We start from the raw sequence: 13,568 nt of genomic DNA, 5'->3' as shown, positions 1-13,568 counted from the left end.
GTCCTCTGGTTTGAAATCACTCCTTTGTAAAAATTAAAACAACCAGCTCTATGAACAAGACCCTTCTTTTAACCAAGACAATCTATTCTACTTTTTACCTTTCTATAATGTTCATTTTGAATACACTATTTAATAATTTTGCCATTACCAGAAACCTTAAATAAAACTAGAATTTTGTCCTGAATTTTTGTCTAATACAGCATAAATTTTACTACATAAAACACAAAAAGGAAAACTTGTATCACAGAGACAGCTAAGAAGTCTCTAATGTTCACAGTAGAAATATGTGATATTGAACATATATTTCATATGAATGCATACTAATCATTATTGACAGTAGTAAAGGGAGACAGTTGCTTTTCTAACTTCTTACTCCTTTGGTGCCATGTAAGATGACTTTTCCAGGTTGACTAGGCCAGCAAATGTCTGTTAATACACTTCTTCTTGCAGGGAAGAAGCTGTGATTCTCCCAGAAGGAAGAAGGGTTTTTTAATTTGTTTATCATTTATTGGTTACCAATCTGCATGAGAACTGAATGTTAAGCCAATGTATGGAATAATTCCAAAATAAAAAGTAAGATTAATCATTTGGCATGAATCAATTGAAACTAGTAATCAGCTCTATGACAAAACCTAAATTCACTGAAGAGGTGAATGCTTTGCCATTCATACACACTAATTTTGTAGTTACTGGAAGAATGGCCAATCAATGTAATTTTGAAATGATAATCCAAATACACTAAAACATTGGCAAGAGCAAAGACTGACATACAAAAGATCTATCATCTGTCAGAGGACAGTGTCATCTGATGCCAGTTACTTAAAACGGATTTCAGTTATAAATGCACACTACAGATCTCTATGAACTAATTCCTGTCTGAACTAAAGCGCATACAATTTTTACAGAAATCACACCCAATACTGACTTTAACATTCATGATGGATAACCCTTCAGCAATTTCACTCCAAAAGGCAGTTACACTTACAGGTTTCTTCTCCAATTCAGTTCTTACTTACAATTTTCACCTATTTGATTATCCATAGTCAAGGAAACTATAATTCAAGTCTACTTGTTCATGTTTTTATTTACAGACTGTGAACATGTAACCTTTTAAAATATCTTTGGTTTTCATATAAGCTGAACAGACGACAGCAGTAAGTCTGCAGATCCTCTCTGCTGCAGGCCTCTGCTCCTGTTCACTGCTGCTGTAACTGCCAGCAGCAGGGAATTGACTGCATTTACATTAACTCACAGCTCCAGGAGATGGAAAAGGAAGAAATTTGCAGCCCAGTATTAAAAAAAAGTTTACATTGGATTGCAAATGCTACACAGTTGAAAGAGAGAAGGTTTTATAGATAATGCCTAAGATAAGTGTTTTGTCCCTGCTGCTATGCAACAGGATGGGAAAATCGTTATTCAGACTTGGGGTGAGTAGAAACAGAGGGAAGGCCCCAGTTGGTCACATAAAAAAGAAAGATTTCAGAAAGTAACACAGTAAAATACATCCCACATGCCAAATCCACATCAAAGGAAAAAAAAAAAATCCCCTCTGCTTTGTCACCTTCAAACAAGCATATTTATAGTCAAATTTTGCAGTAAAAACAAGATGTGTGAAATAAATGTGTGTACATACAATGGTACCTAATGAAGCTTGTATATGAAAAAGGGCTAGGTACAAAGATATAATATTCCCTACAAGGAACCATAATCTGTTTCTACAAATTGCTGCCTTCTCTAGGAATGTAAACACAAGTTAAATTCGTATAGCTACTCTTTTAAAATAGCTGTTTTCTGCAAAAGCTCTTCAGTTAAATACACAGCAGAACACTTGGGGTACATTTTCAATTTAGCTTCTCCAGTGTATTAGCTACATTTATTCATGTTTTACAAAAAAAAAAAAAAAAAGTAAAAGTAATATGAGCAAGATTAGAGTAACAATGGAGTTCTTGCACTGCTCAGCAAAGCAAATGCATTTTTACAGTATGTTGAAAAACCCCTAAGAAACAAGTGCCACAGGCCTTTTGTCTTACCATTGCAAGTTCCTCTTGTAATTCTCTGCGAGTTTTTTCATTATCCTGTAGTCTCTCAGAGAGATCTTTAATTACCTTTTTCTTTTCCTCAATCTTCTCATTCATTTGCTTGTTTGTGGAGAAATACTCTCTTTTTAATCTGGAAAGTTTCAGCATTAGAACATTTATTAATCAAAAATACTTTTGTGAACGACACTATATACTTTTAAATATAATCAACAGATGTGGCACATATGATGTTTACACATTGTAAGGCTTCTGAAGCCACACACTATTCTTTCAACTGAAAAAGTCCTACTTTTTTTTTTTCAGGGAAGTTTTTTCAATTACTACTGTTTCTACTAAGCTTCCAGCCATAACTTTACTTGATCATTTTGATATGGACTCCAAACTACACGTAATAAACATGATTCATCAAAATTTAATTAGCACGGTAGCCCTCTTCAGAAACACCATGCCAAGTCTTGCTTAATCAACAAGTTTGTTTTCATGTAAAAACCTCACTTCTAATGTTTCCACATTCCTGACTATATTCTACTCAGAATGGCATGACTTTAGATTTTTCCACCAGCAGATTCATCCAAAGCTTTAAAACGTTCTTCTGCTAGAACTGTCCTTCCCGGTACTCATGAAAACAAACATACAAACAGATTGTGGCATGGCTAAGCAGGCAGCTCGTAAGAGCTGCAAGGCCAAACAACATGCAGGAGACAGAAGCAGGAATACAAATGCAAGGAGGAATTTAGAAAGATTGCTTACGCATGTGTGCAAGGTGTCAGAAGAGCCAAAGCTCACTTGGAACTTACGTTTGTAGAGGATGACAAGGAGAAAAAGAGATTTTACCATTGCATTGTGGTAGGAAAGGAAACATGCCTGTCCACAGGGTTCAAACAACTGCTAGCAGCAGATGAGGATTGAGTCCGGGATTACTTGTGAGAACTGAACACATAGAAATTGAAGACATCAGCACATCTACATTCAGATGTGTTGACAGAGCTGGCCAGTGTCATAGTTAGGCTTCTCATCATTACCCTTGAAAGGTCATGGAGATCAGGGAGGTCAGGGAGGTCCCTGGCAACTGGAGAAAGGCAAGTATCACACCTCTACTCAGATAAGTGCAAAAGAACCAGCCATGAAACTACAGACCAGTTAGCCTCACATGTAAAAGGAAGATCACAGACCAATTCCTCCCGAAACAAATTTCTGGGCTCATGAAAGAGAAAAAGATGACCAGGAATCAGTCACTGAGGATTTACCATGGTCAAATCATGTCTGACCAATCCAGTTACATTCCGTAATAGAACAAATTGAGTTGTTTACAAAAGGAGAATAGTGGATGATGTTTAACTCAACTCTAGCAAAACTTTTGACACTGCCTCATAGTATTTTTATAGCCAAATTAGGAATTCATAGTCTAGACACACAGACTGCCACATAGATTAAAAATAAAAATAAAAAAGGTTAGATAGTAGTGGCTGGTAACTACTGTTGGATACTGTAGGAGTGTATACTACAGTCTGTTTAACATCTTCATCAATCACGTGGATTAGGCCAAGAGTGCCACTTCATCAATTTTGCAGATAACACTGAACTCGGCTGGGGGGACACAACACAACAAAACTGATACACTAGGAAGAACCTATACAGGCAGGAGGAGCACAACAACATGAAGCTTCTGAAATTCAACAGTAGCACATGGAAGTTCAGAGTTTGGGACAGAAGAGCCCCCGTGAAGCAATGTGGCTGATAACCAGTTTGGGAGCAGCTCTGCCCAAAAAGACCTGTCAGACAGCAAGCTAGCCACAAATCAGCAGCATAGCATTTTAGTAGAGAACTAATAGCAGCACAAGAAAAAAAGTTAATAATAAACTGGAATGAGCTCCAATGAATACCACCAGAATGATCAGGGGCTGGAGAACATGCCATGTAAGAACTGAGGGAACTTGATATATTCATCCTGGAGAAAAGATGACTTCAGGGTGCATAACAGACCCCTACAATATCTTTAGGTTATCAAGAAGACTGAGACATTACAGTCTCATCACTGTAATGTATGGCTGGAGGTCAAGAGACAGCAGTCACAAATTGCATCAGAAAAGGTTCATAGGAGAAAGTAGGAGAAACTTTTTTCTACCATAATGGCAGTCAAGAAATGTAGCAGACTCCCAGAAAGCTTGTGCAATCTCCATTCTTGGAGGTGTTCAAGACTTTACTGGTTGAAGCCCTTAACAACCTGATTTCATATCTGATCCTGATTTGAGAAGAAGGTTGAAGTAAAGATCTTCTATGATGCCTTCCAATCTGAATTATTCTGTGACATAACAGCGGCAACAACAAGGTGTCTCTCTTCCTTGTCTTTCCTCCCACCACTTCAGTCTCATTAGAATTTTAAGTAATCCAAAAGGCCCTAAATTCTTCCAAATTTTAAAGTTTTGAATAAATATCGTCACTTCCTGGCTTTGACTTATTTCTTACATACGTCCTATAGACTTATCTCTTATATAAAGATATAACATATATTTTAGCTAAATGAATACTTAATAAGTCCTCCTAATACCTATGTGCTTCTGCTTCAGCCTGGCTGATTTTTTTTTTTCTTTTAGCTGTAGATGTTTACTTTTTATCCTTAAAGATGGCATTTGTCTATTTCAGTCCTCCAAAGTCACTCCTACTCTCATAGCTTTCAGAAACACAGTAAGAGAAGTTCCAATTTATTCTATGTCATGCCCTCACTCTTCAAGAAAAGTAAATTCACACAGAGAGCCAGATCCCTTGTTGCTTCCAATTTACATAGTGCTACTGGGTTCAGAGCTAATTAATAAATTATGCAACCCAGAAAAGTCTGTTTGCTTGGGATCAGTTACTACAAACATCTTTTTCTGAGAAAATAATTTCTCACAGTTTTAGATAGCTTCCAACTTTGGTATCATTTATTACACATCAAGTCCAACTAAAAAAATTTCAAGTGTTCTATCACAATAAATGAAAGTAGCCAACACTTTCCAACATGTAAGACTTCAAGACAATCTTGTGGGACTCCTCCAGAAAAAGGGAAAATACATTAGGATGCCAAACTATGGCTTAAAATAAAATGTCAAGCTCCTGATGTTGTCATTAGTCCAAGGACCACAACCCTCAAAGGTAAGTAGATCAGAAGTTCTAATGATGGGATCCAGTGAAAGCAATCACTGATACTCATCAGTTTAACTGATACTTGTTTGCCTCAAAACATAAAAAAGGCAGGAGACAAAAGAGGCAGTACATGCCCACTGCATGCAAGTATCCAAAGCATACTAGTATACTGGTCCACCTGAGACCATCAGGTGGATGCCTGTTCTTTAAGCTCTGTTGACACAACCACCAAGTGTTACACTGTGCTGGCTTCCACGGAAAGGTTTGCATTGTCTAAAATCATGGAAAATCTTCTCAGTAGGCAGAAGCTGCTAGAAATAATTGCTTGAATCAACAAATAATTGAAAGTAGTTAAAGTACTGTCTGGATATTATACAAAGTTTATACTGATATCCAATTAACTAACAAAGCCAATGCCTTATGCATGTATGAACTGCTCATACAATTCAAGGGCAACGTTTTGAGCTTACACAGAAAAAAAAATAATAATAATAAAATAGTTCCAAAAGTTTCTAGACGGAAGGAGTAACTGCTACCTAGAGAGTGTTGGAAGACTAACGGTTCCGTGATTCATTACAGAAAGTCATACCATGTTGACAAGACATTAGAAGTTTTTCTAGGCTGAACACTACTCCAGCTTCACTGACATTAGCCAAGAAACCCCCCAAATTCATCTGTTTCATTTGATGATGCTGATTTTGTCTGCTCTAGCTGTAAATACAAATATGGACCTTGGAAAATCTGACCTTGGAATATTGGACCTTGGAAGGACTGAAGAAACAGTCCAAGAATGAGTGGGGTAGATAAGATATTATCTGTGAATTTATCTGTGAAAAAATGAATTATCCATATTTTCTGGACCACTTGAATATGGCAACCTACCAGAAGATAAAAAATGAATCATATTCTGTATAAGAACAAGAAGTTACATACATGAAGAACACATGAAATGCAAATTGCCTCTTATGTAAAGCCAGTGATCCAACAATCTTCAAGTAAGGCTGTTTTGAGCACAAAAGAACTTTTTAAATTAAAAAAAAAAAAAGTCATTTCACTGATGCAGGCTCTCTACTTCAAGGAAACACAAATAACTTAGTTAAGTTTAAAGCCATTTATGTTGCTAATACAGATTCATGTTCAAAGCAAGAACCACCAGGCAGGATGTTCTTTTTGGACCACAGAGACTCTCAAAATGTATTCAGTCAGTTTCCCAGCTGTTAAGACTGCAATCACGAAGAATCGTAATGTATTTCACAAATTGTCACAACTTTTTTTACATGAAAATTATTTCATTTTCTTAGGGAAGAAAAAAAAAAAAGATTTATTTCTTTTAATATGACTCTGGTTTACCTAAATGCATAATCTCACATTCAGACTTATTTTGTCCTTATTTTTATGAATAATAACACAGCAGATGTTTCAAATGTTACTAAAAACAGCTCTGTAACCATGTACATAGTAAGGATGAATTCAGTGCTCAAAGGTCCACAAAATTCCTTACCTGTACAAAATCCAGTTTCTTCTGTTTTCTGCTATTGTTTGTTTAAGTCAACATAAATACCTATGTGTACAGACCCATATAATCCTAGAGTGAAGGAAGTTCCACTTCTGCCTTTCTCTTACACATTCTAGCAGCTTCAATCTCCTTCCACGACCCCACTGTGCACCACCAACTTTAAGTCCTCTTAAACCTCTTCCTTCCCTAAACTTCACCTATTACTGTCCTTCACTTTACTTAATATTTTGCTTAGTTATCTGCCTTCCAACACCATTCTTTTGGTTGACAGTTTCTTACCCCACTATATACTTGATTCAGCCAAAGAAGACAATACAGAACTATGAATCCTCCTATCTGCCTGGGGAACGAAACAAAGCCATTTTTCCAAAAACTACCTGTTACCAGACAAAACAGATTATGCTAAGTGGGACAGGAATTCCAGGTAATTTTGTCAGTCTGGTAATGATGAAGCAGCAAGGGAAGTCCAAAAGCAATCAAAAGGGACTTTAGAGCTTTGGGGCGACTACTTAAAGGATCAGGGGTACAGGTTGTGTTTGCCTCTGTCCTTCCAATAGGGGGGACCGATGCTGACAAGTGGGCTCACCACATTAACATGCGGCTTCGGGACTGGTGCAACCGGCAGAACTTTGATCGGGTTCTTTGATCACAGGGAAGGTCTAAGTGACACTGGGCCTGCTGGCACCAGATGGGATGCACCTCTCTCAGAGAGGGGTAAGGATTTTTGCTCAGGAGTTGGCAGAGCTGATAGATAGGACTTTAAGCTAGAGTTGAATGGAGAAGTGGATAAAACCAGGCATGCTGGTGATGAGCTAAGGGATGGTGTGCTAGAATCAGAGGGACTGTGTGCCTGTGAGGTCCTTTGGTCAGCTCCACAAGATGCTACGTGTAGGGAGATGCATTTGAAGTGCTTCTACACAAATGCACGACGTATGAGGAATAAAATGGATGAGCTAGAAGTCTTGGCCCCGTCCCACAGCTACAACATCATTGGCATAAGCGAAACCTGATGGGATGAGTCTTGTGGCTGGTGCGCTGCAATAGATGGTTACAGGCTCTTCAGGAGGAACAGGCAGGGTAGGCGAGGTGGAGACGAATGTGAAGCATGAGCCGGACTGCCTGGAACTTCAAGTTGGCAATGGCAAAGCTGAGAGCTTCTGGGTAAGGATTAAGGGATGAACAAATAAAGGGGATGTCATTGTGGGAGTCTATTACAGACCACCTGGCCAGGACGACAATGCCAATGAATTATTCTTTGCAGAACTAAGAAATGCCTCGAGATCAACTGCCCTTGTCCTTATGGGGGATTTCAGCTTGCCAGACATCAACTGGTGATGATGCCACATGGCTGACATGAGCAGGTCCAGGAGGCTCATAAAGCACCTCGATGAAAACTTCTTGGTGCAGGTACTAAGGGAGCCAATTAGGAAAGGTGCCCGGCTAGATCTGTTGCTGGAGAACTGAGAGGGTCTTGTGGGAGACATGGCAAGTGGCGGCCATCTCAGTCATAGTGACCATAAAGTGGTTGAGTTTAGAATTTATGGTGACAGAAGGAAAACTGCCACCAAAACTTCAGGCCTGGATATGGGAAAAGCAGACTTCAGGCTGCTCAGGGAACTAGTCAGCAAGGTCCCCTGGGAAACTGCTTTTGAAGGCACTGGCATCCATCAGTGCTGGTCAGTCTTTAAGCACTGCCTCCTAAAAGCACAAGATCAGGCGATTCCAAAATACCAGAAGGCAGGCAGGCAAGGCAGAAGGCCAGCCTGGCTGACCAGGGATCTTCTACTGGAGCTTAGGCAGAAAAAGAAAGTGTACGGCTGCTGAAAGGAGGGTGAGGCGACATGGAAGGAATACAGGGATGCTGTTCGTGTTCATAGGTAGGAAATTCATGTGGCCAAAGCCCAAGTACAGTTAAAGCTCGCCAGATCTCTAGGAGACAATAAAAAGTTTTTTTGTTTTTTTGTTTTTTTTTTTTAATATGTGAATAGAAAAAGGAGGACCAAAGAAAACATAGGTCTACTACTTGATGAGGAAGGTCACCTCACAGACAAGGAAACAGGCAGAGCAGAGACGTTTAATGACTTCTTTGCCTCCATCTTCAATGCTGATGATGGGCTTCAGGACCCTGGGTGCCCTGAGCTGGAGGACCATGATGGTGGGAATGATAAACTCCCAGCTGACCCTGAACATGTGCCGGAATTGTTGCTCCAGTTGGATCCATTTAAGTCCATGGATCCAGACGGGATTCATCCCAGGGTGCTTAAAGAGGTGGCTGATGCCACTGTGGGACTTCTCTCAATTATTTTTCAATGGTCATGGGAATCCAGAGAGGTCCCAGTAGACTGGAAGCTGGCAAATGTTGTGCCAATTTTCAAGAAGTGCAACAAAGAAGAGCCTGACACCTACTGGCCTGTCAGTCTCACATCAGTGCCTGGTAAAATTATGGAGAAAATGATTCTTGAAGTTATTGCAGCACACCTGGGAGGCAATGCAGTCATTGGTCCCAGCCAACATGGGTTCATGAGGAGTAGGTCCTGCCTAACAAATTTTATCTCCTTTTATGATAAGATCACCCATCTAGTCAACCAAGGGAAATGAGCTGACGTGATCTTTTTGCTTTCAGCAAGCCTTTTGACACAGTTTCTCATTGGATCCTACTGGACAAAATGTCCAGCATACAACTTCATAAAAGCAGCATGTGATGGTTGAGCAATTGGCTGATGGGCAGGGCTCAAAGGGTTGTGGTAAATGGGGCCACATGAAGCTGGCAGATGGTCACTAGTGGGGTCCCTCAAGGCTCCATTTTAGAGCCAGTCCTCTTCAATGTGTTTATAAATGATTAGGATGTAGGACTAGAAGGTGTTCTGAGCAAATTTGCTAACACCAAACTTGGAGGAGTTGTGGACTCCGCTGAGGATGGAAAGGCCTTGCAGAGGGCTCTGGGCAGACTGAAGAGATGGGTGATCACCAAGCACATGAAGTTTAACAAGAGCAAGTGCCAGGTCCTGCACTAGGAACAGGGCAACCCTGGCTATCAGTACAGACTCGGCAACGAGACGCTGGAAAGCAGCCCTGCAGAGAGGGAACTGGGGGTTCTGGTTGACAGCCAGCTGAATATGAGCTGGCAGTGTGCCCTGGCAGCCAGGAGGGCCAACCGTATCTTGGGGTGCATCAAGCACGGCACTGCTAGTCCGTCAAGGGAAGTGATGGTCTCACTCTATTCCGTGCTGGTCCGGCCTCACCTTGAGTACTGTGTGCAGTTCTGGGCACCACAGTACAAAAAGGACATGAAACTGTTGGAAAGTGTCCAGAGGAGGGTTACAAAGATGGTGAAGGGCCTAGAGGGGAAGATGTATGAGGAACGGCTGAGGTCACCTGGTGGCTCAGCCTGGACAAGGGGAGACTAAAGGAAGACCTTATCACGTTCTACAGCTTCCTCTCGAGGGGGAGTGGAGGGGAAGGTGCTGATCTCTTCTCTTTAGCGACCAGCAATAGGACCCGAGGGAATGGTGTTAAGCTGTAACTGGGGAAGTTCAGATTGGATATCAGGAAAAGGTTCTTCACTGAGAGGGTGGTTGCACACTGGAACGGGCTCCCCAGGGATGTAGTCACGGCACCAAACCTGTCAGAGTTTAAGAAGCATTTGGACTGTGCACTTAATCTGAATTTTTGGGTACACGGGTACACCTGTGTGGAGCCAGGAGTTGGACTCAATGAACCTTATGGGTCCTTTCCAACTTGGGATATTCTATGATTGTCTACTCTCACACACTTCACACCTTTTCCTGTCATCTTCTTACTATGCCAAAACTTTCCACGTGAATTCAAAACCTGTAAATGAAGACTACTCACTATAAACAAACAACTTCAAGACAGAAATCTTAAAGATTCATCTAGCTCCACAAGGTCAATCATTTTCATAATAATTCAAGTGTATAGTGAAAAAAATCTGCGAAAAGCCTGTCATGTATGTTTTCCTACACCTCTCCCACACACTGCAGGAGACAGAACCCTACTATAACTACCATTTTCAGTATTTTGCTTTGACAAATAATCTGCATAACAGATTGTTTATTTTCTCCACCTTCCCACGATACGTATGCTCCCAGTATGAACCCATTATTAACAGACTGCCAGGTACTTAGCCTTGGTTTGGCAAAGCGCATAGGATGGGTTTGTTTTCTACTGACAGAATACTATAGATAATGTAAACTGTAAGTGCTACTCAAGCTGCCTACTGCCATTTTGCAGTAAATTTAGAAGATAACTTACATACTGAGTTTTTCCAGGTTCTCTTGGGCATTCTGTTTTTCTCTCTCATATGCATTTTCTACCTCTTTGAACTCCTTCCTGATCATTTCTAAATCCGAAAGAGTTTCTGCTTGACTGACTTTTTCTACCTGCAAAGCTCCTTCAAGGTCTCGAATTCTTAGCTGCAAAGTGATAAAAACAAACAAACAAACAAACAAACAATGAAAGCAATGTTCAGACAATGTAGACAATTATATTCTATTAATTCTATATTAATGCATTTATAGAAAAAGCACTGAAAATACACAAAAGTGTATCAATACAAACAGTCCAAACAGAAACAAACACATAAGCTGAGGAAAAGTGCCTTTTAAAGTCCTTCAGTAGCGTCTGAGTATTTTGTCTTTTAGGCTTTAGGTACGGTTTTCAGAGAAATTCTGTTTTTTAAGTTAGATGCATGGAAGCGGGGGAATAACAGCAAAGGCTACACTTCTCAGCACAAAACACACTTGTAAAGTCCACGTACATGAACATGGAACAAAACCTTACCAGTCATTAACTCATAAAAGAGAAGTTCCTAACTTTAAGGAATGTTGCCCTCCCAGTTCCTTTGAAGATGGTAAAGTAGGGAAAGTAAACGAAGAAAATTGAATACCTCCTTTTTAGCACATTAATCATCACTTTAAAAAAAAAAAAAAAGTGCCTGTTGAGATCATGAGACTAGGAAAATAACTATCTCAGGAATGGCAGTACTTATTTTTGTTACTCAGAAAATAAAAAAAAAAAAAAATATTTTTGTCTTTTTTTTTTAAGATTTTTTTTTTTAAGAAGTGGGTTTTGGAGTTTTTTTAATACATTGTAAAGGGTGTGAAGGTATAAGATTACTGAAGAATTGCTATTTAAATTTTTCTTGTTTGCTTTTTAAAATAAGCCATAACTTTCTTACTTGGTCATACCCCATATCATTTAAAGATTTAATATTCAAGTATATATATGCTACTTTTCCTCATACAATTAACCTTTCCTGGTAATTGCTGATACTATAATTTTGTTTGAAGCTGAAATCTACTCTGAAAAATCATATTTGGAACAGCAGTTTCAGGGTGCATTGATTATCCCATTCCTAAAGAAGTTAGATGTAGCCACTGGGTGTTCTAGTAAGCATCCATCAAAAAGATATAAGGCAGGATATTTAACTAGTATTATGGTGTTTAACTCCAGTGAAATATTTCCTTTTCCCACACTGTTTAAATGCTAGGAAAAATTATTCTCTCAAACTTACAAATGTAACTAAAATATTAATATAAAAAATGATGGTCCCTCAAAAATAGGGATGTTTCTATTCTTCTCTTTATGTATCAGTTATTATAGTTTTGACACAGTACAAAAAATATATATTTAATGTTCTTGTTGAGTAAAGTAAGTGGTCTTATCATTTTGGGAAGATTTTTTCTTTACATCTTTATCAACTCTTTTACTGTACACTTCCACAAAGTATTTAACAAACAGCTTACCTGGATGATTTCTGAATTGAACTTGGATTCCAAATGCGCTGCTCTCTCTGCTTCAGTGTTTTCTTCCAATTTCTTTATTCTCACTGTAGCTGCCTAGAAATACAGTTTGAAGAAATTTAAGTCCATACAGTAAATAGCACACAAAGATTATTCTGTTCATTCAGTATATTAGGACTCTGTATACCAACCTGGTAGATCTGAACTTGGAACTTGTACTTGGAAATGTGATATATCGAGAAATGATGTAAGAACTGTGATGTACCAAGAAATACATATCCAGATAATAATTTGCTATTTTAGGCATGTAAAAAATGTTTTCTGTTTAGTTAAAGAAATTAACATAACACTATGTTATTGCTGCATTGTTTTAGAATGAACAAAACTGTGGCTGAAATGAGAAAGTAAAAACATTAAACTTAAATGTTCTACTCGTTACCTTGCTATTTGTTTGTTCATCAAGGTTGTCACCTGAGGTAACACAACCCCATCCTATATGTTTCAAAATACAATGAGTATTTATCAACAGAGTACCTGCAATTTCAGTATTAAGACAGACAAAGCATCAAGAATATAGAGAATTCCTTAAACAAATATTGGTTTTGGCACGCAATTTCCAATTAATGTGACAAAAATAGGGCTTTGCAGCTCTAGACTTGTCAGTTTCTCTGCATCAAAAATTCCAGTCTGTAATGCTTCAAAGAACTAACTTCGTATTCTTTATTGTGTTCCCTGACCTATAACTATTTTATGTTTTAGTCTAGCAGACAGTATGCGTATGATCTTTTACCAAATATCTAAATTAGTCAGTTAGCACATGTCATTATACAAAAGAAAATACAGATGTAAGCATAGTTTAAGCAATATGTCTGAATTAGACTTGTGAATCTTTCATGCCCATTCTTTCAAAATTGAGAAAAGCAGAAGAATGCAAATAACTATGCTAAAAATCTACTGTGAAATTTGGATTGGCCACCAAAAGTTCAAACGGTAGGTTTGAACTTCAAGTCTTCAAGTGTTTCAAGCTGAAGAAAAATCGTCCAAGTTACATTAAACACAAAAGTGATCACCAGACACATACATACAGATAAAGGTCTGAACAGAGTTTCATCTGGAAAAATACTTTTA

General features: G+C 38.8%; 1 protein-coding gene across 16 annotated transcripts in view; it reads right to left on the bottom strand.

Moving 5' to 3' along the window:
* CCDC171 (coiled-coil domain containing 171) overlaps positions 1–13,568 on the bottom strand; it is a 177,926-nt gene that overhangs the window by 127,944 nt on the left and 36,414 nt on the right. For all 16 annotated transcript variants that reach the window (XR_005261634.2, XR_005261635.2, XR_005261633.2 and 13 more), the window contains 3 exons: positions 12,444–12,536; positions 10,951–11,111; positions 2,031–2,169 (listed from right to left, as the gene is read on the bottom strand). Coding sequence is in view for 9 of the 16 variants with exons in the window: in XM_072030879.1 (XP_071886980.1) it covers positions 2,031–2,169; positions 10,951–11,111; positions 12,444–12,536 (393 nt within the window). In the remaining 7 variants the exon portion in view is untranslated. The remainder of the gene's footprint in view (positions 1–2,030; positions 2,170–10,950; positions 11,112–12,443; positions 12,537–13,568) is intronic.

Source organism: Anas platyrhynchos, chromosome Z, assembly GCF_047663525.1.
Source record: "Anas platyrhynchos isolate ZD024472 breed Pekin duck chromosome Z, IASCAAS_PekinDuck_T2T, whole genome shotgun sequence".
Taxonomy (NCBI): Eukaryota; Metazoa; Chordata; class Aves; order Anseriformes; family Anatidae; genus Anas; species Anas platyrhynchos.
Note: the sequence above shows the minus strand (reverse complement) of the source record. Positions and strands in the feature narration are given on the sequence as shown.